A 20,429-nucleotide genomic window follows, 5' to 3' on the forward strand; every position below is an offset into this window, starting at 1 on the left:
GTGTGTACGTGTGCCATCGGGCCGGTGCTAACCAACAGCCTAATAACCTCGCCTTGCCTCGTGATTGACGCGCCTGTACCGGCTAATTATCAACAACAATCAATAATGGCCCCCGAGAGTGCCAACACCATCGTTCTCCTTCGCCCCGGGCCCACCTTCGTCGGCCCACCTCCCTTTTCCTCCGTCCATGCTACCAGACAGAACTGCGCACCCTTCTTCCTCCAGGCGCTCTCTACTCCTGAACTGTCTAAGCTACGGCGAGCAACTTCTGTTTTAGGATGCGACCTGCTCCACCGCCGCAGAGAGGAGAGCGATGAAAGGGAACCGAGAATGCTGCAGATAGAGGTTAAACGATGACGTCGTGCTATGGAAGAGATGAAAGCTTCCGAAGGTTGAATTCACAGGCTGGATGGCTATCACGAAGCTTAAAGTGCAGAGATTTCAGTGGAACTTTGGATTTTTATTTTGAACGGAATCAAGAATCGGGAAGCTTTCTTTGTTTTCGTAATTAATAACAGGTAAAAAAAGATCTTTGTACTCTATGCAGGATAAGTAGTGTTTTGTATTTACATGACATACAAATATAAATCGCGTTTCCTGATAGTTCTTACTACGATACTTTTGGTAGATTCGTAAGCTCCCTTTGTACGATTGATTTACTGGAATTTCAGTGGGAAAAGTGATTTTTGGGGGAATCGGTGTAAACTATGAAATTTGCAATGGAAAATTGGTAGTCAAGCCATTTAACAAAGAAAATATTGTTTTCTTTTACGATTTAATCGTCAGAGTTCTTTGTATTAAAACATAGCTATAGTTTATAAACCTAACCCCTTCTTTTTGTTAAACGGTATAATTTTATTAAGTAAGCTCTTGTTTCAAAAAATATATCACGCTTGAATTTAATTTTTCCAGCTATCTTAAAATTGATAATTTTTTTAATGTACCACAGTTCCCGAAACAATATGAAGTATTTTCTGATCTCAACGATAGATCCAGAAAAACAAAGTTTCATATAATAAAATACCGTATGCTGTAGTTCCGCAATAATACACTCCCGGGAAATTTTCCGTTTAAAGTTATTTACAATTTCCATTTTCATCGTTCAGCGAAAATCACAAAGTTTCTAAACGTTGAACGAATTAGTAGCGATGTCTGCCAGTAATAGAGTAACATAGCCGGTGGTCGGACATTTTGGTGGGCGACAAACATGGAATCGCATGCGTTCAGAGGGAAATTAATGCGGTACATTATATCCATTCGGGGATACGGAGATTTATATAGGTGCGTAGAGAATGTCCGCGTCACAGGCAATGTAAGCGCGTGTGTGAGTACGTCTGCGCAATAATTGGTTTCGGTCGGACAGAGTAACCATCGTGATTAAATTCTGCGAGGTGCAGGTGCAGAGCGTCGCCGCGCCGTCGCTGTTACCGCGTGTTACGCCGTTATATCGAGAGCACCCGGTATATATCCCACCAAGTGGCTCGAATTTTCCTCGATTAAAGGCGACACCGTGTCGCGAACCGGAAGTTTTCCCTGTCTAATTTCAGGATCATAATTGATACCGTTATTTCGAGAAAATTTCACTCTTAATCATTGATTTCCTACCTACTTTACAATCGATATCGCTTATCTTTGATTTTTATATTTTTGTCGAATATTTAAGCTAATCGAAATTGATTTCCGCAGAAGAGTCCTGAGAAATTCATTCGATTCGTTCGTTTCTGGTTTAGTTCTGACTGTGGATCGTTCATTTACTCTTCTTCTGTCTTCTTTATCGTCAAACCAATAACGTTATTTGTACATAATATTATTTTTTTAACTGCTATTTTAATAGTAACCGATAACGATAACGCAAATTGCTTCACGTGACGCACACACCACGTTATCGGTCAGATTGAGTAGACGTTGCATGACGTATGCATACGATCTTAAATGGGTTAAAAAATGATATTTATGAAGAATATGTTTATGTCAGCGTTCGTATAGATATAACAATGTGGACAAATATATTCACGTGATTTTATTATCCCGCTTAATCGACTCTATAGGTGCAGGTCCCGGCAGAAGAATCGAATGGTGGCCCGTGGCGTTTTGAAATTTATCAACCATCAGTGTTGGCCCATTAGAGCCGGTGCTCGATTCGGGAGGAGGCTACAATTCCTCGACCGCTTCGTCCATTATACTATCTTCTCGTGTCAATCTCTTAAGTAGCTGGAATGGACTAGAACCGCTTTACACTGACATGATACAATCTTGTTTCTCCCTCGAATTTGAAATACCAACGCGAATACCTTCGTTATTTTCTTTCTTCTTTTTATCCTGAGATCGTTTGCAATCGTTTAGATTAAACGATTAATCGCGAGAAGCAAGATTTTATTTGATTTCCAGGTTAAAAATTTCAAAGTGACGAAATAATCACAGTTACGATTGCGAGAGTAAACCGACTGTTTCGATAAATATTAAGCCATCAGTCTTTATTTATGGCGCGAAAGTTTGGATTTCATCAAGCGCATTAATAATCGTTATCTCGTATAGCTTCTCAACCCACGAAACGAATTTCATTCCCTTGAAATCGTGGTCGCGTTTGATAAACGATTGACAGCGGATTAATGAATCCGTCGTGACAGTTTGACAGTTTGAGAAGAGATTTCGGTTCGCGCAAGAACTGGGACGAGACAGCTCTCTCGTTTCGCGAAATTCAAATATCCACCTAGACATTCTCTCTCTCTCTCTCTCTCTCTCTCTCTCTCTCTCTCTCTCTTTCTGTATATCATTTCAACTCGTGTATCTCTTGTCGACTAATTAAATATCACTTAACGCTGGTTACCCGACTGCTAATTTTCTAACCAACCAAATGAAGTAAAATCTTACTACTATAGGACAACGATTCTTTTTTTCGAGCAAAAAGTCGATATCTTTCTGCCTCGGTTTGTCCGCTGTGAATTCCTGTTTCCTCCTCGTTCGGCGATGTCTCCTCGTCGTTTATACTTAAGCACGGCTGTCGATTCGAAATCTAATTTCCTTGATCGGCGTGGGAGGACAGGGGTAAGACAAGGAAAAGCAAAACGAGACGAGGAAATAAGAGAAAGAAGATGGTATGCCGTCACACAGAGGGCTTAGCTCGCCGACCAAAGAGGATTACAGAATTTGTCTTCTCGTGGACCGTCACTGGTGCCCTGCTCTCCTCTCTTTCTCACTCTCTTCCCAACTCTCTCTCTCTCTCTCTCTCTCTCACTTTCTCATATACTTTCTCTCGTTCTCTTTCGCTCATCTTCTCTGATCTTTATTTTCTCCTGTCTCCGTGGGTTTCTTCTGTTCGCTCCTGCCGGGCTCCACGCCACGGTTTTTATCTCCGGAACGAAACGCAATGGCCACTTTACGCGGCACAAAGTTTCAACGGAAATTTCTTCGTAAAAGCCACTGTCAACTGTCGCGTACCTTAATCTGACGCACGTATCGGCCCACGAAAATCGCCCGTTTTATAAAGTTATCCTGTTTTTCCACGCGACACGCGAGTATTTTTGGCACGTCAGCAATCAAATAATCGTAATCCATTGAAACGAATTGGATATCAAAGTTAAACTTCTAAATCGACATTCTATACGATCAAGGCAGCGATTGTTACAGTTAATAAACAGATTAGATACACTCTTCAAACGAGAAGTACGTAGTTGCATTTTCCAATGACTGAATCTCAGACGCGGCTACTGTCGAACCAGAATCATTAATTTACGCAGCGCCTTGCAGAACCTGGTTCCAGAACGAGAACTGTTACTCGAGTAAAAGTCAGCCTGATCGGATAATCATTTTTCCGTGGACTTGGTTGACGGTTTTAGCAGTGGTGCAGGATGAATTTTATCACGTGTAAGAGACGAAGAAAGGATGTCGTGGATGTCGGAAGAGAGAAAAAGAGAGCAGAAACATGGAGAACATGATCTCTCGATCCTCTCGATTGGCAAGAGAAGAGTATCAGGTTCGTCGATTATTCGCGTACCGGTATCGAATTATTAAATTGTCAAAGCGGCAGCGAGAACGCGAACGACGAGAAAGAGGAGGAAGGGAGGAGAGGAGAGCGAGAACGCAAGGAGAGAGAGAACGTGCACGAAGCGTGTCTTAAGAACGCCCGGCGAAAGGCTCTTAAGCTGTCATCGAGTTCTTGCAATGGGGATAAAATTTCCATCTAAACGGGTCAACGAACTGGTAATCATCTCGAAGTGCGTTAATTGAAACGATACCGGAGTTAGAAATTGTTTAATTGACTGGGGGTCTCGTGTGAGCCTAATTGAACGCCATCATGCCGCGAAATCTCGTTGAAATCTCGCAAGCGGAAATGGAAACTGGTCTTAATTTACTTGGTTTTTTCACATATTTACAGCAGTGAATTATATATTCAGCGAAAGTATTTAGACATCTACCATAGAAAACTTCTATATATATATATCCAGATTTGTTTCAAACTTTACCAATATAAACATGAGATACACACAGCGCTAATGAAACAGAGTGTCATAATAGCTGTTTACAAGTGTTTAAATTTTTTCATAAGTCACTGTACTTTTTAGTACTTTTACCAAGTAAAATCGTGAGAAAGGTTTCGATTATATAGTTTCCTTCGCAATACGTTAACGACTTTCAATACATTAAATCATCGATAACGTTTTTTCTATGGAAAGAAATGTTTTCCTAGTAGTATTTCAAAGGCAACATCAGTGCCGATGCACAAAAAAGGAATTAACATTACAGGACTGCCCACGTTCCGTGTTCTCGTTACCATAACTCGTTTCTACATCGAAGATTTTGTAAATGCAGTGCAAGAAACACGACGAGATCAACTAGCAGGATATTTGCTCGCCTTCTCCTGCGAAAGTACTGCGATTCGTTGTGCCTTTATTATAATAATATTCAACGCGGCCCTCGTTATCGTTACTACTTAATAATTTAATTGTTCGCTGGCGTGCAGCTATTATTGGGATATCTCTGGCTGCATCGTATGACGCTCGATCATCGTTCTGTGCGTTCGTTCGTGAATTTTAATCTTGTATTTTACAAATACGATCTCAAAGAAACCGCAAAGATGTTGCAATTAAACCAAGAAAATAAACGTGGAATATTAAGCTTTTCTTTGCTCTTTGTTCCGAATATTATCTTATTTCACAAATTAAAGGGACTGTTGCAATAAAGACACACCTTCATTTTCCAGCAACTTGAGCAAACCAGCAAAAACTAACGTGAAATCGGTCAAAACCAAATCGCTTTTTCAAACGTGCTATAAATTCATAGGAAACAAATAATAAGCTCCTGTATCGTTAGATATAAAAATCATATTCTTTCTTCCCAAATAAATACAATTAAATTAAAATGTAAATTTTCTATCCGATTGAAGATGTGGGCGAACGATTGAATGAACGGACGGAACCAGAATGCGTCATGCAATAAAACACCCCGCCGTGCACAATGTACCTACTAATAATTTAATTGTTCTCCAGCATGCGAGCCTTATTACAATCTCTCCATCGACATCGAGCAGGCACGAATACGAATTCTCACATACATATACGAGCTCCTAAACGAATCGACCTGACCAGGACGGTTTGCGTTGCTTTACGCAAGCTTTACGAAAGCTTGAATATTTGACACGTTCGAAACAGTCGATGCGCACATCTTCAGAATTTCAATATTTTCCGTGTTTCTCGTCCGTTAATTAGGAAATTTGAAAATCTAGAATAATTTAATTCGAAACATACGACAGTTCGAAGCATTTACCACAAAATAAGATTCATCTAAATCTTTGAATCGAAGAAACAAGAAACATGCGGGGAATCCATAGCAGTGCACTGATAAATCCTATTTCTTAAGAAACTATTTCACAAAATTAGCATATTATAAATTTTAACTATAGGCCTAGTCGATAATTCTGATATAAATTGCTCGAATCACCTTACGAAGATCTTCATACTCGTATCAACCACCACTATTTCCATTATAATCACGATTTTCAATTATAATCGCGATTAAATCTCAACAACGTCGCCCCAATCGTTTCTCACCCTACACACGAACGTTCGAGATTAATCGCTTCTAATCGCTAATCAGCGCGCAAATCACAGGTATATCCTGCGTCGAGCGTCTCCGCTTCCTTTGTTTCCGCCAGGCTGTCGGTTCGCCCCCTCTATCAACTCGTTCTGTCTCTCTGTATCGTCGCTCGATCATGTGTCTCATTGGACTCGTCTAGGCATCGCGTCTATTCGTCCTATCGATCACGAAACGTTTCGGTATCCGAGCGAAATAGCTTCCCCGACGGTCGGTGTACGATTGATCGACGACACCTGTGCACCAATTACCACTCGCAAGCTTTGATCCAACGGTAATTCGGTTAAATCGGCGCCTCTCTCGCTCGCTCGTCCCTGTCTTCGACCGGCTTGAACAAGATCGACCAACGCCCGGAAAAAGAAGACAATTTCACGAAAATCGGATAGAGACGCGACTCTGTGACTTTCTATGGCGATACTAGAGGAATCGATGAATTCATAAAATTGAAAGGGGCTGTTGTTTAAGAGCAAAAGGAAGTTCACTGTACGACCGTACGAGAAGCTTTCAGGTAAAATCGATTAGCGAGATTGTCTTTTGTTAAGGTCTTTTAGGCGTTAGAAATGTAGATTTCCGAAGGATGAATATACATTACAGTTTATAAGTACTTATTTGGATACTTTTGTGTTATTGGAAATATACAGTGGATATTAGTGGAAATAATAGTTGACATCTATTGGAATAAATAAAATAATGATATTTAGAGGTAAGTGACAAATATTACGAAGAATCAGCTATTTATTGCAAGTATATTCCATATTTCGGAACAGCATTTGATTTCAGTTATGGCGAGAAACAAAGAATTATCGGTAAAGATATAATAAGATATAATAACAATAATGCTGTTACTTGGTAAAAATTGAAACTGAAAGCTTGGAATTTTATTTGAGGAAAGAATTAGTAGGCAAGTTTGAGGCCATGAAACAAATTACACTTAACGGTAAATGGTACCTTCAAAGTTTTCAGGTCCTCCCCGATCTCTATCGCGTTAAAAATCAATATTACCGAGATCATTAGTCACTGGAACTTGGCGCTATTTTGTTCTGCGCTATTTAACGAGCGGGTTAATATCACGAACACGCGACACCGTTTTATTCGACAAGGTAAAATCGATTAATCCGACGTAGCCAGCTCGTTTCGAGTTCTCTCCGCGCGCCGATCCGAGCCGATCGCCGCTGGTGAGACTCGAGAAACAGTCGAAAAACGAGCTCTCCCGGCAATAAATGGGTATGAAATTACACGTAATTGCCCGTGCCTCCTTCCACCAGCTCTATATTGCCGTTGTCACGCGATCGAAATTACTCCCCCTAACAAAGCACTTTTACCTGCGGCGTTCCAGAACGCCGCGACGCTGTTACCTCTATCTGGAGACCGCTTTAATTCCACCGTTCCTTTCAATCCGAACATTTTCTCCCTATTAATAGTTCGTCCTCCACTCGTTATTTACATTTGCGCACATTTATTTACGATTTGCGATTACGTACGCACATTCTATTATCTCGTAGCGCCAGTCAAAAAAGACATATTCTTACTCTTCTGAATAATATACGTACCATGACTATCGATGACGTTACGCTAACGTCATACGAGTGTTATTTATTATGTTAGTGCATAATACAGTACATAATATCGATTTGTATGCATTACTTTTCTAGATTGTGGGCGTTTATATACTTATGGGAAATTCACTGGCACAAGGATGCACATAATATGCAAAAGTATCCATAGTACGATACTCGTTATGACATTTAAGAGACTAAGCAAATCTCTACGAAAATTTCATATTTGCAGCTTTGTTAATAAAAATTTGTGAAAACACTCGCTGTTTACTTATTCATTGCTTCTACCCTTTTTACTTTCCAAATATTCCAAGTTATTGGATTCTTCGTCAAATACAATCTGGATCGTATTTTATTAATTTTTAACGTGAAATTCCGTTCGAAACTAGACAATCGTTCATAACGTATTTTTAATCAACAGAAACATCTTTTACTATTGCGTTCGATAATTTTAATGGATTCTTGATTCCCTTTTTCGTGACGAGAAGAATCAAATACAATATTTGGCAGTAACAGTTTTCTTTTTTTTCTTTTTCTTTTCATGCCGACTTTACCGTGCCGCTACTCGATCGTACATTTTGTTTCCATTTTCTAGCGCGAATATACGTATTCACGGTTTGATAATTTTTCTTAAAAAAGAAATGTTAATGACCTATACCAAACAGAGTCCCGATAGTGTTCTTCGGAATCGTCGAGTGCCTCTTTCTACCAGCTTCAATGGTGTTGTACCATTTTGAAGTACCGATGCTTCGGATTCGGTTCGTGCAGCTGCTTATCGAAAGATCTCCTCGCAGTGAAAGTACAGGGTTCACCTTCGATTTTGCTGTGCCTTTGAACACCGCCGACTGTCACTGCAGGGATAAATGCAATCTTCGAGTAAGCAAAACACGATGATTGGTTCTTAATTGATCGCGCGTTACAGGCGTGTAATTCAGATTGAAGTATCCTATACTCGACGAATAATCTTTTAGACGTGTTTAAGTCACAACTATCCATTAATCGTGGGTCGAAAATTGACCAACGTGGGAATACGGAGAAGCGTATGATCTCCAAATTTAGACGGTAGAATGATAAATGTGATCATTTCGGTTAATAACAGAGATATGTAATCTCCTTCTAAGGTAATGAAACTGTATTTAGAGGAACTTTTCTAGATCAGATTTTTAAGAATCAAAGCGTTTGCCTCCAAAGCAGATCTCTTGGGAGATGACACGAATCATTGTCGATAATTATATATTGTTCTTATTTACTTTTTTCTTATCAAAGTTACCATTTTAATTTCTACAGCAAACAATCCATTCGCTACAATTCTCCATTACTTCTGCAACTATTTCTGGAAATGACATGCACGTGCTATAGTTTTAAGATTATGTCACGAAACGTGATCTTCTTATCGTATCGATTAATAAAATCTATATTCCTTTTTCTAGTCAATCGTTCACTCGCGAAATCTACTTTTCCCACATATCCCATTTTACCATCCACATTTGATAATGACCTCGAAGCCAACAAGTTATGCATCAAGTTCAAAGTTGCAAGAAAATTACCAAGGGTATCTGAGAGATCAATCTCGAAGCAAGTAACAGAGTCGAGGCTACAGTCGATCGTTTTGGGTCGTGTCTCGCACGCCGGCATCTCCCACAAAGACATCCGATTAATCGTCCTGATTCGTAGCAACGACATACTTTAATTACGCGGAGAGATTCGTGGAGGCCGCGCGTGATTAATTGGAAGCGTGCTCTCGAGCAGTTAGCTCGGTGCTGGCCGGAAAATCAGAAAGGATAATTGTGCGAATTACCAACGAATTGATGCAATTACAGTGCGGAGGTTCTCGGCGGCATTATCGTGGCGTTAAGGAAAGTTATTCGTTCGCCCCGCGGCTCATTATGCAGCGAAGAATTAATGAAATTTGAAAGTGCATTAATCTTCTGCCGCGCGTACAAGGTAAGATTGATTGCGGCACACTTAACGCTTCTCCCGCGTCCGTTTTCTTTTTCTTTTTTTTTTTTTTTTCTTTTTTTTTCTCCCCCTTGTCCATTTTTATTCCTTCTCTTACCCTTCTTCTCTCCCCTACACTTTAATTCACCTATCAAACCGCTTTATCTCGACAACGTGTCACTTCGAATTATATCCTTACGAGAAAAACTTATCGAACAAGCCTAACTAGACTGTAATTTTGTATATTAACGGAACGGTATGTTCTCGAATTCATTAACACCGGCAGAGCAAAAGTGTATATTCGATGATCTCGATGAAAAAGAGAAAGAGAAGGTAGAAACGAAAGCGACACGGAATGATTAATCTCTGGCCTCTAACTGAAAATATTAACGATCGTTTCGTATGCGTCCGGAGGATTGATCTCGCTCGTCGCACCAGAGATTCGTTTCATTAAACGCACGACCGGGAGGAAATTAAAACGGGCGACAGGCGACGCAAAATGTCGCGTTATATGAAAATGCGAGCAAAAACGAAGCTCGCTTAATGTTCTTCCGCCGTGCTTTTTTTGTCGCGAATGATTGTATCATACAGCACGTTTGCGCAAAAGATAATCGTGATACTCGCTGAGGAAAAAGATGGACAAATTATAACATGTATTCTCAGCATCGTGAAAGAATACAATTTGAAATTAAGGTAAATATTACTAAAATACGTCTGATAGTGGCACTCCATTTATCCATTTATTAGAACGACATTTTAGGCAGCGTCTAATTAAACGAACTCCTGTCGACTGAATTTCCGTATGTAAACTAGCGGACATGGATTATTATTTTAACGAGGAATTACGTAAGTACTAGAACGGACAATTAGCAAACTCCTTTTATATCGCCGGTTGATTAGATAAATGACACAACTAAAAAAAAGCAAATTTTTCAAAAAATAGAAAAATAAGTTTGAAATAGAAAAGAAATAGAATTTCTACACAACCAAACTATATTTAACAAGTTTTCAAATCAAAATTTTGCATTCGATATTCAAGCGATAACTTTCAACTTTTAAAAATCTGTAATATCTCTTAGTCTATGGATTGTTCACCCCTGATAAATTGAAGTAAATTATTAAATTCTACTGTATATCATTCACTACCAGTGAAACATATCTTGATAAATCACAGATTCCTTATCAAAATTTCTTATCTACTAAAATTAGAAAGCGTCGCATGAAAACGAAGCATTTTCCATTTTCAAGAACATTTCGAATCCGCCGAATGATTGTACGAGCGTAGAAAGCCTCTCGACGAGGATATAACAGATCCGTTTTAAAGCTGTGAAAGTAGCCGTGCCGGTAATAGTGGCGATACACGAAGAAGAGGAAGAAGAAAACGAAGTCGATGAAGAAGGAGAAGAAGAAGAAGAAGAAGAAGAAGAAGAAGAAGAAGCAGATAAGGTAGAAGGAAGAAGAATAACGAAAAAGAGGCTGAAGAAGAAAGTAGATGGGGCAGGCGCGATCCATTAGTAGACACGTCAATTCAGCTCTTAAGAAGCGACTGACTTAAAGCCGCTTCCATCTATCTCTTTTTTTCGGTCATTCTCTATCCTCGTTCCGCTTCCATCCCTCTGTCGTACTTATTAGCGGAGGCTGATCTTGTCTTTTACCTCTTTTTTTCTTTCTCGCATACAGTATCATAATTAATGATAATTCGATTAGCGGAACAAGACTCTGGCTAAGCAGCCTCCGTTCTTTCTACCCGTTTGTCTTCTTTTTCCTTCTTTTGTTTTTAATTCTTCCTATCTAGTCTTTTCGAATGAAAAGCGTGAAACCGAAAATGACTTCATCATTATTAACTTTTGTGAAAGGAATTACCTACAGTTGTACATATTCTTCTGCGACCTTTATCATTTACATAAGGAATTGTTCGCGGTATTTCATACATATTCACATACTGACTAGATTTCCACCAAAATAGAATAATGTTACGTGAAAATAAAGTTCCATTCTTATTTATTAGACTTTCTCCGCGTTTCTTTCATACTGTCATTAATACGTACATCCACCATTCGAACGTTCAATCGATTATCCTCCATAAAGACGTCTTCCAATCTCGAATTCGATACTCTTCGATTCAACTTTGATTTCGAATTCGACGACGTTCCATCCTTTGCCAGTCTCTCCTCGCGCCGATCGAACTTAACATACGATCAAATAAAGATAAATCGAACGCTACTTAGTTGCTACCAAACGCCAGCGACTGACGGACAACTCGAAGCGATCTCGCTATCGGGGCGCATTAATCGGTGCAAAAAGGGACTACGGGCAGGGGGCCAAAAACGCGAGCCAAATAAATCAGAGAGTCATTCCACGATGACTTTCTTTCTTCCCGTGGTCCTTCGAGGATCGATCTGTCCGATCATCTACAAGGAGAGCCTGTTACAACGAACCGATCTACGCTGTGTCGGTGACAAACGACAAGTACATTATGTAAAAGCGTTTCGGTTATCGATTACGGTAATCCATTCGCGACCAATGAGATTACACAAAGCTCAGCGATGCAACAAACTGAATATCGAATCACAAACCGGAAGCCTGCTATCACCTTCTGTCGATCTGTTACTGTATTTTACTAATTGTATTTTTCCAACGTTAAAAGATATCTCAATTTTAAGCAAAACATGAAAACATTGTCATTAGTATGCATGTGATTTCTTGTTGCAATTTTATATTAAAGTATTAAAAAAATATTCTGCGTCCTGTAAAATGAGACCAAAATTAAAATGTAAATATTCGAGGATCGCAGGTTTAATTCCCCTCGATTTTCGTGCCGTACCATGTATCATCGATCGATACTCTTTCTCTCTCTTGCTCTTCGAGCCCGTAATTTTTTCGTTAACGGTGGCTTTCGATGACGCAACGGGGGAAAAAAGGGGTAAAAAAGGAACACACCAGTGCCTGTACGAAATTGTTTTGTCGATTTTGACCCTTCCAGGCGAGAGTGTTGCGTCGATAGCTTTCGAACCGCGTGCAGCCGATACAGAGTGACATTATAAAGGACAGTCGGTGGCTAGAGCGTTTTCGCGACGACAATCGACGACGATCAAGAAGGACGACCGTTCGTTCTCGAAATTGGAATTATCGGATATACGTTCCGACTGGCCGATACAGCCGACCCGGACGTAATTAGCCGCGTGCACCAGTACCATACCGCTACCACCAGCAACCAGATCCTAGCGATACTAACGATTTTTCAATTATAAGCTAACGTTGCCCGTTCCATCCACCGCGAATTCATTCGTTCACTTCCGAATTCGCGAAAGAATTGAGATGGGTGATCCGTACGATGCTAATTTGAGAGGTTATCGCGCATCGATGGTTGAATATATTATAGTAGAATTGTAATTGTTAAAGGGAATGAAGCTAATAAAATTCGACAAACTACAGTATCTAATTATTTATATTGGTGCGTTATAAAAAAAATAAAAGGTACAATTATGATAATAATATTTTTATCAAATATTAATTTACTAAAAGACATAAAATGACAATTATATTTTTTATGTGTTTACGAGCGTTTATTCGTTTATGTTAATGGAACAAAAATTAAATTTTCAAAGACTCTGTAATTTTTCAACATAGGCCTATTGCATTCTGCCTCGATACTTTTATCATCGTCAATTATTTTAATATTTTTCTATCATCTTCATAGAATTCTTCTTCCAAAAATATAAAATAATGCAAAAGGAATTGCGTTCATACGTAATGTCGATAATAATTGAACATTCCTAGTTTCCAATAACTACTGTAATGCGTTAAATAAAATCCACAGAATACCTTTTTTCTATCAGTGAATAATTGTACCATAACTGTACCAGCTGGTGAGATTAATACTTGTATTTTAGAAAGGAAGAAAACATTTATGTAACCGATTAATTTCTTCTTAGTTTTACGTAAAAGCATTAAGAATTCCGTACAAGATCAACGTGATAGGATTTGTATCAAATGGTGAATTAAATTTGTTGAATATATTTTGACTGAAGCTGACGTGGTGCGTTAGAGTAGGTATTCTGTTTGAGAAGTTCCGAATAATATTATCGGATTCAGATGTAAAATCGCGCAGACGTTAAACGATCGAACGATCTCATAATTCCAAAGAAATCTTGTTCGAAAATCTAATTATATAGATAGATTGGACGTAACAAGATGTAAGAGGTAATTAGATGTAATAAACAATCTCGATGTAAAACAATTATATTCCCTGTTTCCTAACGTCAATGAAACTAGTTGATCCCATTAACGCATTACAATCATTAACGTTACGAGCAAGGTAAGGCGCATTAAGGTTTTTCAAGAGAAAATTATAGCGAACGTCGTTGCAATTTGCCTAACCAAACGGTATCATTAACTAGGCTGATCGGAAGAATATTGTCACGCACGCGGAACGGCAATTTATTTGTTACGCTAATCGTGACAGACGTATCGAAGCAACTAGTGTATCGTACCTTAATTGCGCTAAATACATTTCTCCTAAAGAAATTAAAAAGATAATAATAATATATAATAAAATAACATTTCGTACGCTTAATTTCCATTTAATAGTTTCCCAACCATTTTCATATTATTTGATCAATTTATTTCGAAATCCTATACGGGCAGAAAATATCACGAGAAGTTACTAAAAACGGAGATACTTCGCTAGATGGTTGCTCGTTGACGTTTACGATTAAATCAAATTCTCGAGTCGAGTGCAGGCTAACCGTGAAACCAGTAATTGGATGAAATGATTGATCGAAGCTGCTTTATTAATAAGTCTCCAAGGGTAACTCGAGCCGTTTTGGGATTTGGGATTCAGCGTACTAGATCCGAGATATCGAGGCAACGAGAGAAACGCTCGAGACCCGGTGGTTCGTCAGTATACCAATCCGACGGATGGAACGTGCCACGTTTCTATTAATTATATATCTCGTCGAGCAGTTAACTTGTAATAATTCTAATGTGCAATATGTTAACCATGTATGTTCGATCTATCGAAAGTTTTGATACGCACATATTTCGCTGTTCGTTCGAAGAGGTTATTCCGTTGGTATGAGATAAATTGACAATGGATCTTTCGTTACAACGCAGTATAGTTTTAATTAAGGTAATTTTAAAACTTAGATTATAGTGTTAAGAACGATAGGAAAAATTTCGAAATTTAAATTTAAATCGCATTCGAGTCCAAAATGAAAAATTCAGTCACTCCAGTTAAATGCATTCCTCGATTAAATTCTCCAATTTCTGTTTCGTCGGATTTTCCAAAATTCGTTGAAAAATATTCCGACAAAAGCGCATCAAAGTGTAACCAAACGATAGGTGTTAAACGAACCACGGTTCTTCGTTGCTACGATGAATTTCTTCGTTATTCCTCTTAACTGAAATAAATTAGGCATCAAGACGAAACGTAAGAACGAACGTTACCTGTGTTTTCTTGTGCGTCGCGAGCGTTATCCTCCATTTCCTGATGAGTCCTTTTGTTGTTCGCCAGTCCAAGGATCGCATCGATGCTGTGCCTAGGTGTACTGCTTGCTGGTTTCGGTAGGACGATGTCCTGGCTGTTCTGAGATGCAGTATCGACGAGCTGCTGCGAGTCCATCGTGCAAAATCCAAAGTACGATCCTGGATCAGACTAGCGTTTGATTTGCTCGTCGTTTCGGAGGAAACGAACCTTTCGGATGGCGAACCTTCGTAAACACACTACTGCTTAATCGAGACACGAAATGATTCTCCGGAACACGTGAATTCAATTTCAAAATACATCTTGTGAAATGGAATACTCCATCGAGCGATTGTCTTGTTTCTTCTTATTGCAAGATGTCCTTGGATACACTTGGATTCCTAACTTGCTATTGGAACATCACCTTAACTATTCTTATACACAAAGCTCGACGAATAAAGTTTGTCTACTTATTCAATGGATTATAATATCTACACGGAGATACACATAATTCTGACAACAGTACCATTGATCGGGGACACATCTCATGATTGATCCTTGTCGCACCACAACACTAACTTAAGTTTTATACGATATCTACTTCTCAGTTTCTTTGTCACTCTACGATGAGCAATAGTTCTCTTCTTATTCTATCAGACGATCGAGTCCAACTATCTCAGTAATAGAATTCCCATGAACATTATTTACGCAAAGTACCTCTAAGGATACTCGTGACATCGACAGATTCTTTCTTTCTGCTGTATATCTTCGACGACCTCGGTCCAATAAAATCCGATCTAACCGCTTCAAATTCTTCCCATGCTATCAACTTTCCGGATCATCGAGTAAAATTCGAAGCTGGCCAAACGAGAGATTCCAGCAACGTCGATGCAGCGTGTTGGATGACTCGTGGAGGCAGCGGCGGCGGGCTAAAGGTGAAATAAAATTGTCGCCCCGGCTAAAGTCGAAGTTGTTGAGCGTGCGTCGTGCCAACGAGGACTAGTCGGTTGGTCGAACAGCGGGGTGGCCTTTGTTGTAGCTGCACACAACTACTCGCACCAAGACGCTCGCTGGAAAGAGGTGGTCCAAGAGTTGGCGTTCGAGGCGTGGCTTGGCTCGGCGAATCCGCTTCTCCGTTCGTGGGATTTCGAGCCAATCGGGCCTTGGATCCGAGAACATGGCGAGACAGTGGTGCTCAAACGCCACTGCAAACCGCTTCACCCTCTCCCTTACGGTGGCTAGGTGGGGATAATTCGCAGGGGTAGAAGAGGTGGACTCGAATCGGGCTTCTGTGACACCGTACATCCACCGATTCGACCCTCGCGTACGTGTACACGGCTTGTTCGAGTGTGTGCCGACTCGAGGGATGGATACACGGAGCGGTTGAGCGTGCACACGCGCGACACAGTGGGGTGGCTCGCGTGAACCGACGCAACGCGCACACGTTCACGTGCACACGTACGTGTGCACACGCGAAACCGGTGTGGCTTGATTCTTGCGGCGGATTCTGGCATCCCCTGTAATTGCCAGAAATGAGGTAAAGCTTACCGCTTACGCCAAACCTCCTACGCTTCTGGATGCTTGAAACGTTCGGGCCGACTTGGCGCGCGCGCTACCTTACCGTGTTACGCGCGCATTACGCGTGCACCAGACGCCGCGATTTTTGCCCAAAACGCCCAAGTTAAGCCGTTTAACTCTTCTCTGTCTCTATCGCCTACCGAAGAGCCGCGGCCAGTAGACGGACGATAACATTTCAACGCGATAATTACTTCGTTTCGATCCTATTCTGTCTCCGTTGTTGGATAATATCGTTGTTCTTTCGCCACTAGAGTCACAGAACTTTTTCATTGACAGAGAACGTTTCTCTCATTCCTTGTCTTTTAGTTACAGCCAGTACGATAAACAGAGATTAAAGATTTCTATTTCGCTTCATTTCAGATTTCATTTCGTAATTGACTGGACTGGCCAGTGTAAATATCGTACATATGAAAAGGGAAGATAAAATTTAAAAGAAAAAGAGGAGATTTCCTTAGAAGAGAAGATTTCTTTTCGCCGAATTTTCGCAATTAGCTTCGTGATAAATGGACAAGGTTTCGTGGACGATTATTTTCGGTCGTTTAGGACAACGCGTAGATTGTTTCTCTTTTTCATCGTTCGCGCACCGAAAACCGGCGCGCACAAAACAAATCCCCGTTTCCCATTCCGCATTCGATTCCGCGTATCGTCGTTACCATTTGGCGTTTTAGCCCAGGGGGAAGTGTACGCCCACAAAACCGCGGCACAAAAGATATCCGCCTGTAGCGAAACAGTAGCTGCTCAAAATCGATCCGTCGAAAATCGAGGCAAATTATACGTTTCGCGTCGATTCACGGCCCTTCCGTTATAGAAAATCCCGCCCCTCCGACCCTCTGGTCCACGCGTCCCGATTATAATTGTCCTGCGAAATAATGCGTCAACGTTTCACATCATGGACATCTAAACGTTCTATGTTACAAATAATTGGACTTCGAAATGAATCGATACGCGGCCGGTATCGTTTACGACTCTAATTTTGGGGTGAAACGTGAAATTTACCTGCGGTTTCTATGATTTCTGATGAAAGATATGTACATGCGGATGGTTAATGATACGTGAGCTCGAAATTCATAGTTGGCCTCACACATGATACAAATTTGATATCAATTTACGGACAAAATGAAATTCATAAAACAAGAAGCTATTAAATTGATTTCCTTTTTCGTCCGCTATTGCTCTGCATTGTGATATTCAATCGCGCGAGAGAATAGGAAGAGATATGATTTATGAAACCGTAATTAGAAATATAATGATAGATCGATTTTTAATGTTCCACAAAAATTAATCTTAAAATCAAAAATTAACATGGAAAAAACCTATTTATTGGATATAATAGCTTCTTTATCGATCCCTTATTCTTCCGTTGCTGTTTCATTTACAACAGAATCAGATGATATTTACACGTATAAAGATTACAATTAATCCAACTGAAATTAATTTTCCTTTATTGATTTCCAATTATGTTATTACAGAAGCCTCTAGTCCAGAGATGATCCGATTAACAGCTTAATATATAGATATATATTAAATATGTAGATACGATATAACAACAATAAAATAACACAATTATAAAATAGAATTCTATAAACCATTAAAATCGTTTCAAAATTTCGTTCAACTCCATTCATCGCTCTTTTGTATGAAAACAACATTGTGACATCGTGAAATAGATATTTAATAACGTACACGAATAATCGACGTATACAATGGATACGTACGTAAATCTATATCGATCCTCTCGAGATCTTTTGTACGTGGTTCCCACGTGCCTGTGCGTTGTCGTGTACGGCGTTTACGCGCATTAACGAGCGACGCCGTTTTCCACGCCGGCAATCTCGGTCACGAATCTAGCTAAACCCGGCACGAGGAAGAGGAAAGTGCTTTTAGGTTCTGTAGAAATCAGATCACAAGTTGCATTTAACCGGATCCCACTTACCGCGATAAATATCTGCCCGAGGGAGCCGGGCTACGTTACGAGATCGACGCGTTTATTTCGTGGCTGGCCCGGTTCGAGCTGCAGCACTTAGCTCCAGTTTTAGCTAATTTCCTGAACGTTGATCCTCGAACAGAACGCCCAAGGGATCCCAAACGCCGTTCCTCCGAAAGATTACTCTCGTTGTTCGGAAAAACTCAGGTAGCATCCGCGATGGTTAAACGTTTTAACCTGTTTGACGTATTGGCAGCAGCTGATACCGATCCCAACTTTGCTAGATAAGCGAGAACCCTCTCTAATTCGGCTAATTTTCAGGCATTTTACCATGGAAGAAAATATACGAGTCTGCTTTCGTGCAGACTTTCTTTCCCGATTGTTTTAGCAAATAGTAATTTTAATTATTTATATACAATAAGGTTAATATAAAGATGAAAATGATTTTCTTCCAAAATGTGCGAACAAACAGTTTGTATATTTGAAGATCATAGAACCGGAATTTATATCACTTGTAACTTCTAGTTACTGCTAATCCGAATGATCCATTTACTTCAAAGGAATGGTATAAATAACAGCGGATTTTAAGAAAGTTGTCACAGCAGAAATTTTCAAGCTACGAATCGCTCGCTTGAAAATTACGAATAAAAATACCACGAATAATTCATCGCATTACTCAAGCTCTCAACTGCAATCGCCCACAATGTCTTACTATTTTCACTCCCCTTTCAAGCAAAAGAATTTCGTACACTATCGAAAATGCTGTACAAAGTGTCCCATTGAGTCTCCAATAAAGGGAACAAAATCGAATCTCTAGGAAATTGGCTAGAAATCCCGTGCATGAAAAACCTTCCTGAATGAAACTCTTCATTGTAGAGCATCTTAAAGATCGTTGATCAGGATCGATCGTCGGTTGACAATGGCGCGTGACCTCCGTCGCCGAAAAGAGCAACCGTGTATTAGATAGACCAAGGAGGACTGTTTGCAAATCGGGACGCGAGCCTTCGAAACGCAAGTATAATAAAGAAAAACTAAGCCGGTCTATTCACGGGGATGTGAATCCTATAGCCAAGCAGCTGCGTGATGGTCCTCGATGACCGAGATAAGTCTAATTTCGGGTGTGCCGGCCATTGAGACCGTTTGCACGACGCTGGGATCCGCTCCAATTTTCCACGGACGGATTTTCTAGGGCTTCGGTAACTCGCTTGTTGCAACGACGATCACGAGGTGCGAAATAGAGAAGCAAAGAGGCGAGATGAAAGGAATCGAAAAGCGATCGTAGCCTGGTAGCAGAAACATGTTTTCCGTGCTCGAATCGGCGAAAGAATAGCTTGTTTGGTTTACGGTAGCCACGGGTGGCGACGCTCCAGAGGTTTTGTGAATGTTAGACGGATTTCGCGACAGGTTTGGGGAAAACTCTCAGCGGGTAGTCGAAGCAACGAAAGATCTTTAGATTTCGAATGCTTAATCCGTCGTGCGCCACTCTGAGTTTTCGAGTAATCTGGAAAATTCGGCAGTGCAAGGAAAAAGAGTGTCGCGAGAGAACGTGAAATTGTAACAAGCAGTTTTAATAGTTTGTTCCATTGTGATGATTTATTTGAATAATTTAGAACAGATCGATGACGGTGCGAAACATATGATAATCTATTTTTGTCTTTTTTCCATGGAAGATAGAGTTTGTCGGGTAAAAACTCGATGGACACTGTTCGGTTATTTTCCAGATTGATCGTCGAGGCAAGGAAAATCGTCGCGTTGCGGCGAACGCCACGAATTTAGGTTTCATTTTTGACTTTTTCGGCGGTTTCAATTCGTTCGTTCGACCAGCTCCCAGTGGCGTAGCCGTGCGACTAACGCGAACTACGCGAGATTAAAAGAACGA

At 40.2% G+C, this 20,429-nt stretch overlaps 1 protein-coding gene across 1 annotated transcript in view; it reads right to left on the reverse strand.

Moving 5' to 3' along the window:
* The window catches only part of LOC126919439 (retinal homeobox protein Rx1-like), a 44,586-nt gene extending 28,481 nt beyond the window's left edge, over positions 1-16,105 (reverse strand). Inside the window, exon 1 of the mRNA XM_050728755.1 lies at positions 15,033-16,105. Within this exon, the coding sequence (XP_050584712.1) occupies positions 15,033-15,207 (175 nt within the window). The 5' untranslated portion in view covers positions 15,208-16,105. The remainder of the gene's footprint in view (positions 1-15,032) is intronic.
* Positions 16,106-20,429: the final 4,324 nt, after the last annotated feature.

This window comes from Bombus affinis, chromosome 8 (genome assembly GCF_024516045.1).
Source record: "Bombus affinis isolate iyBomAffi1 chromosome 8, iyBomAffi1.2, whole genome shotgun sequence".
Lineage (NCBI taxonomy): Eukaryota > Metazoa > Arthropoda > Insecta > Hymenoptera > Apidae > Bombus > Bombus affinis.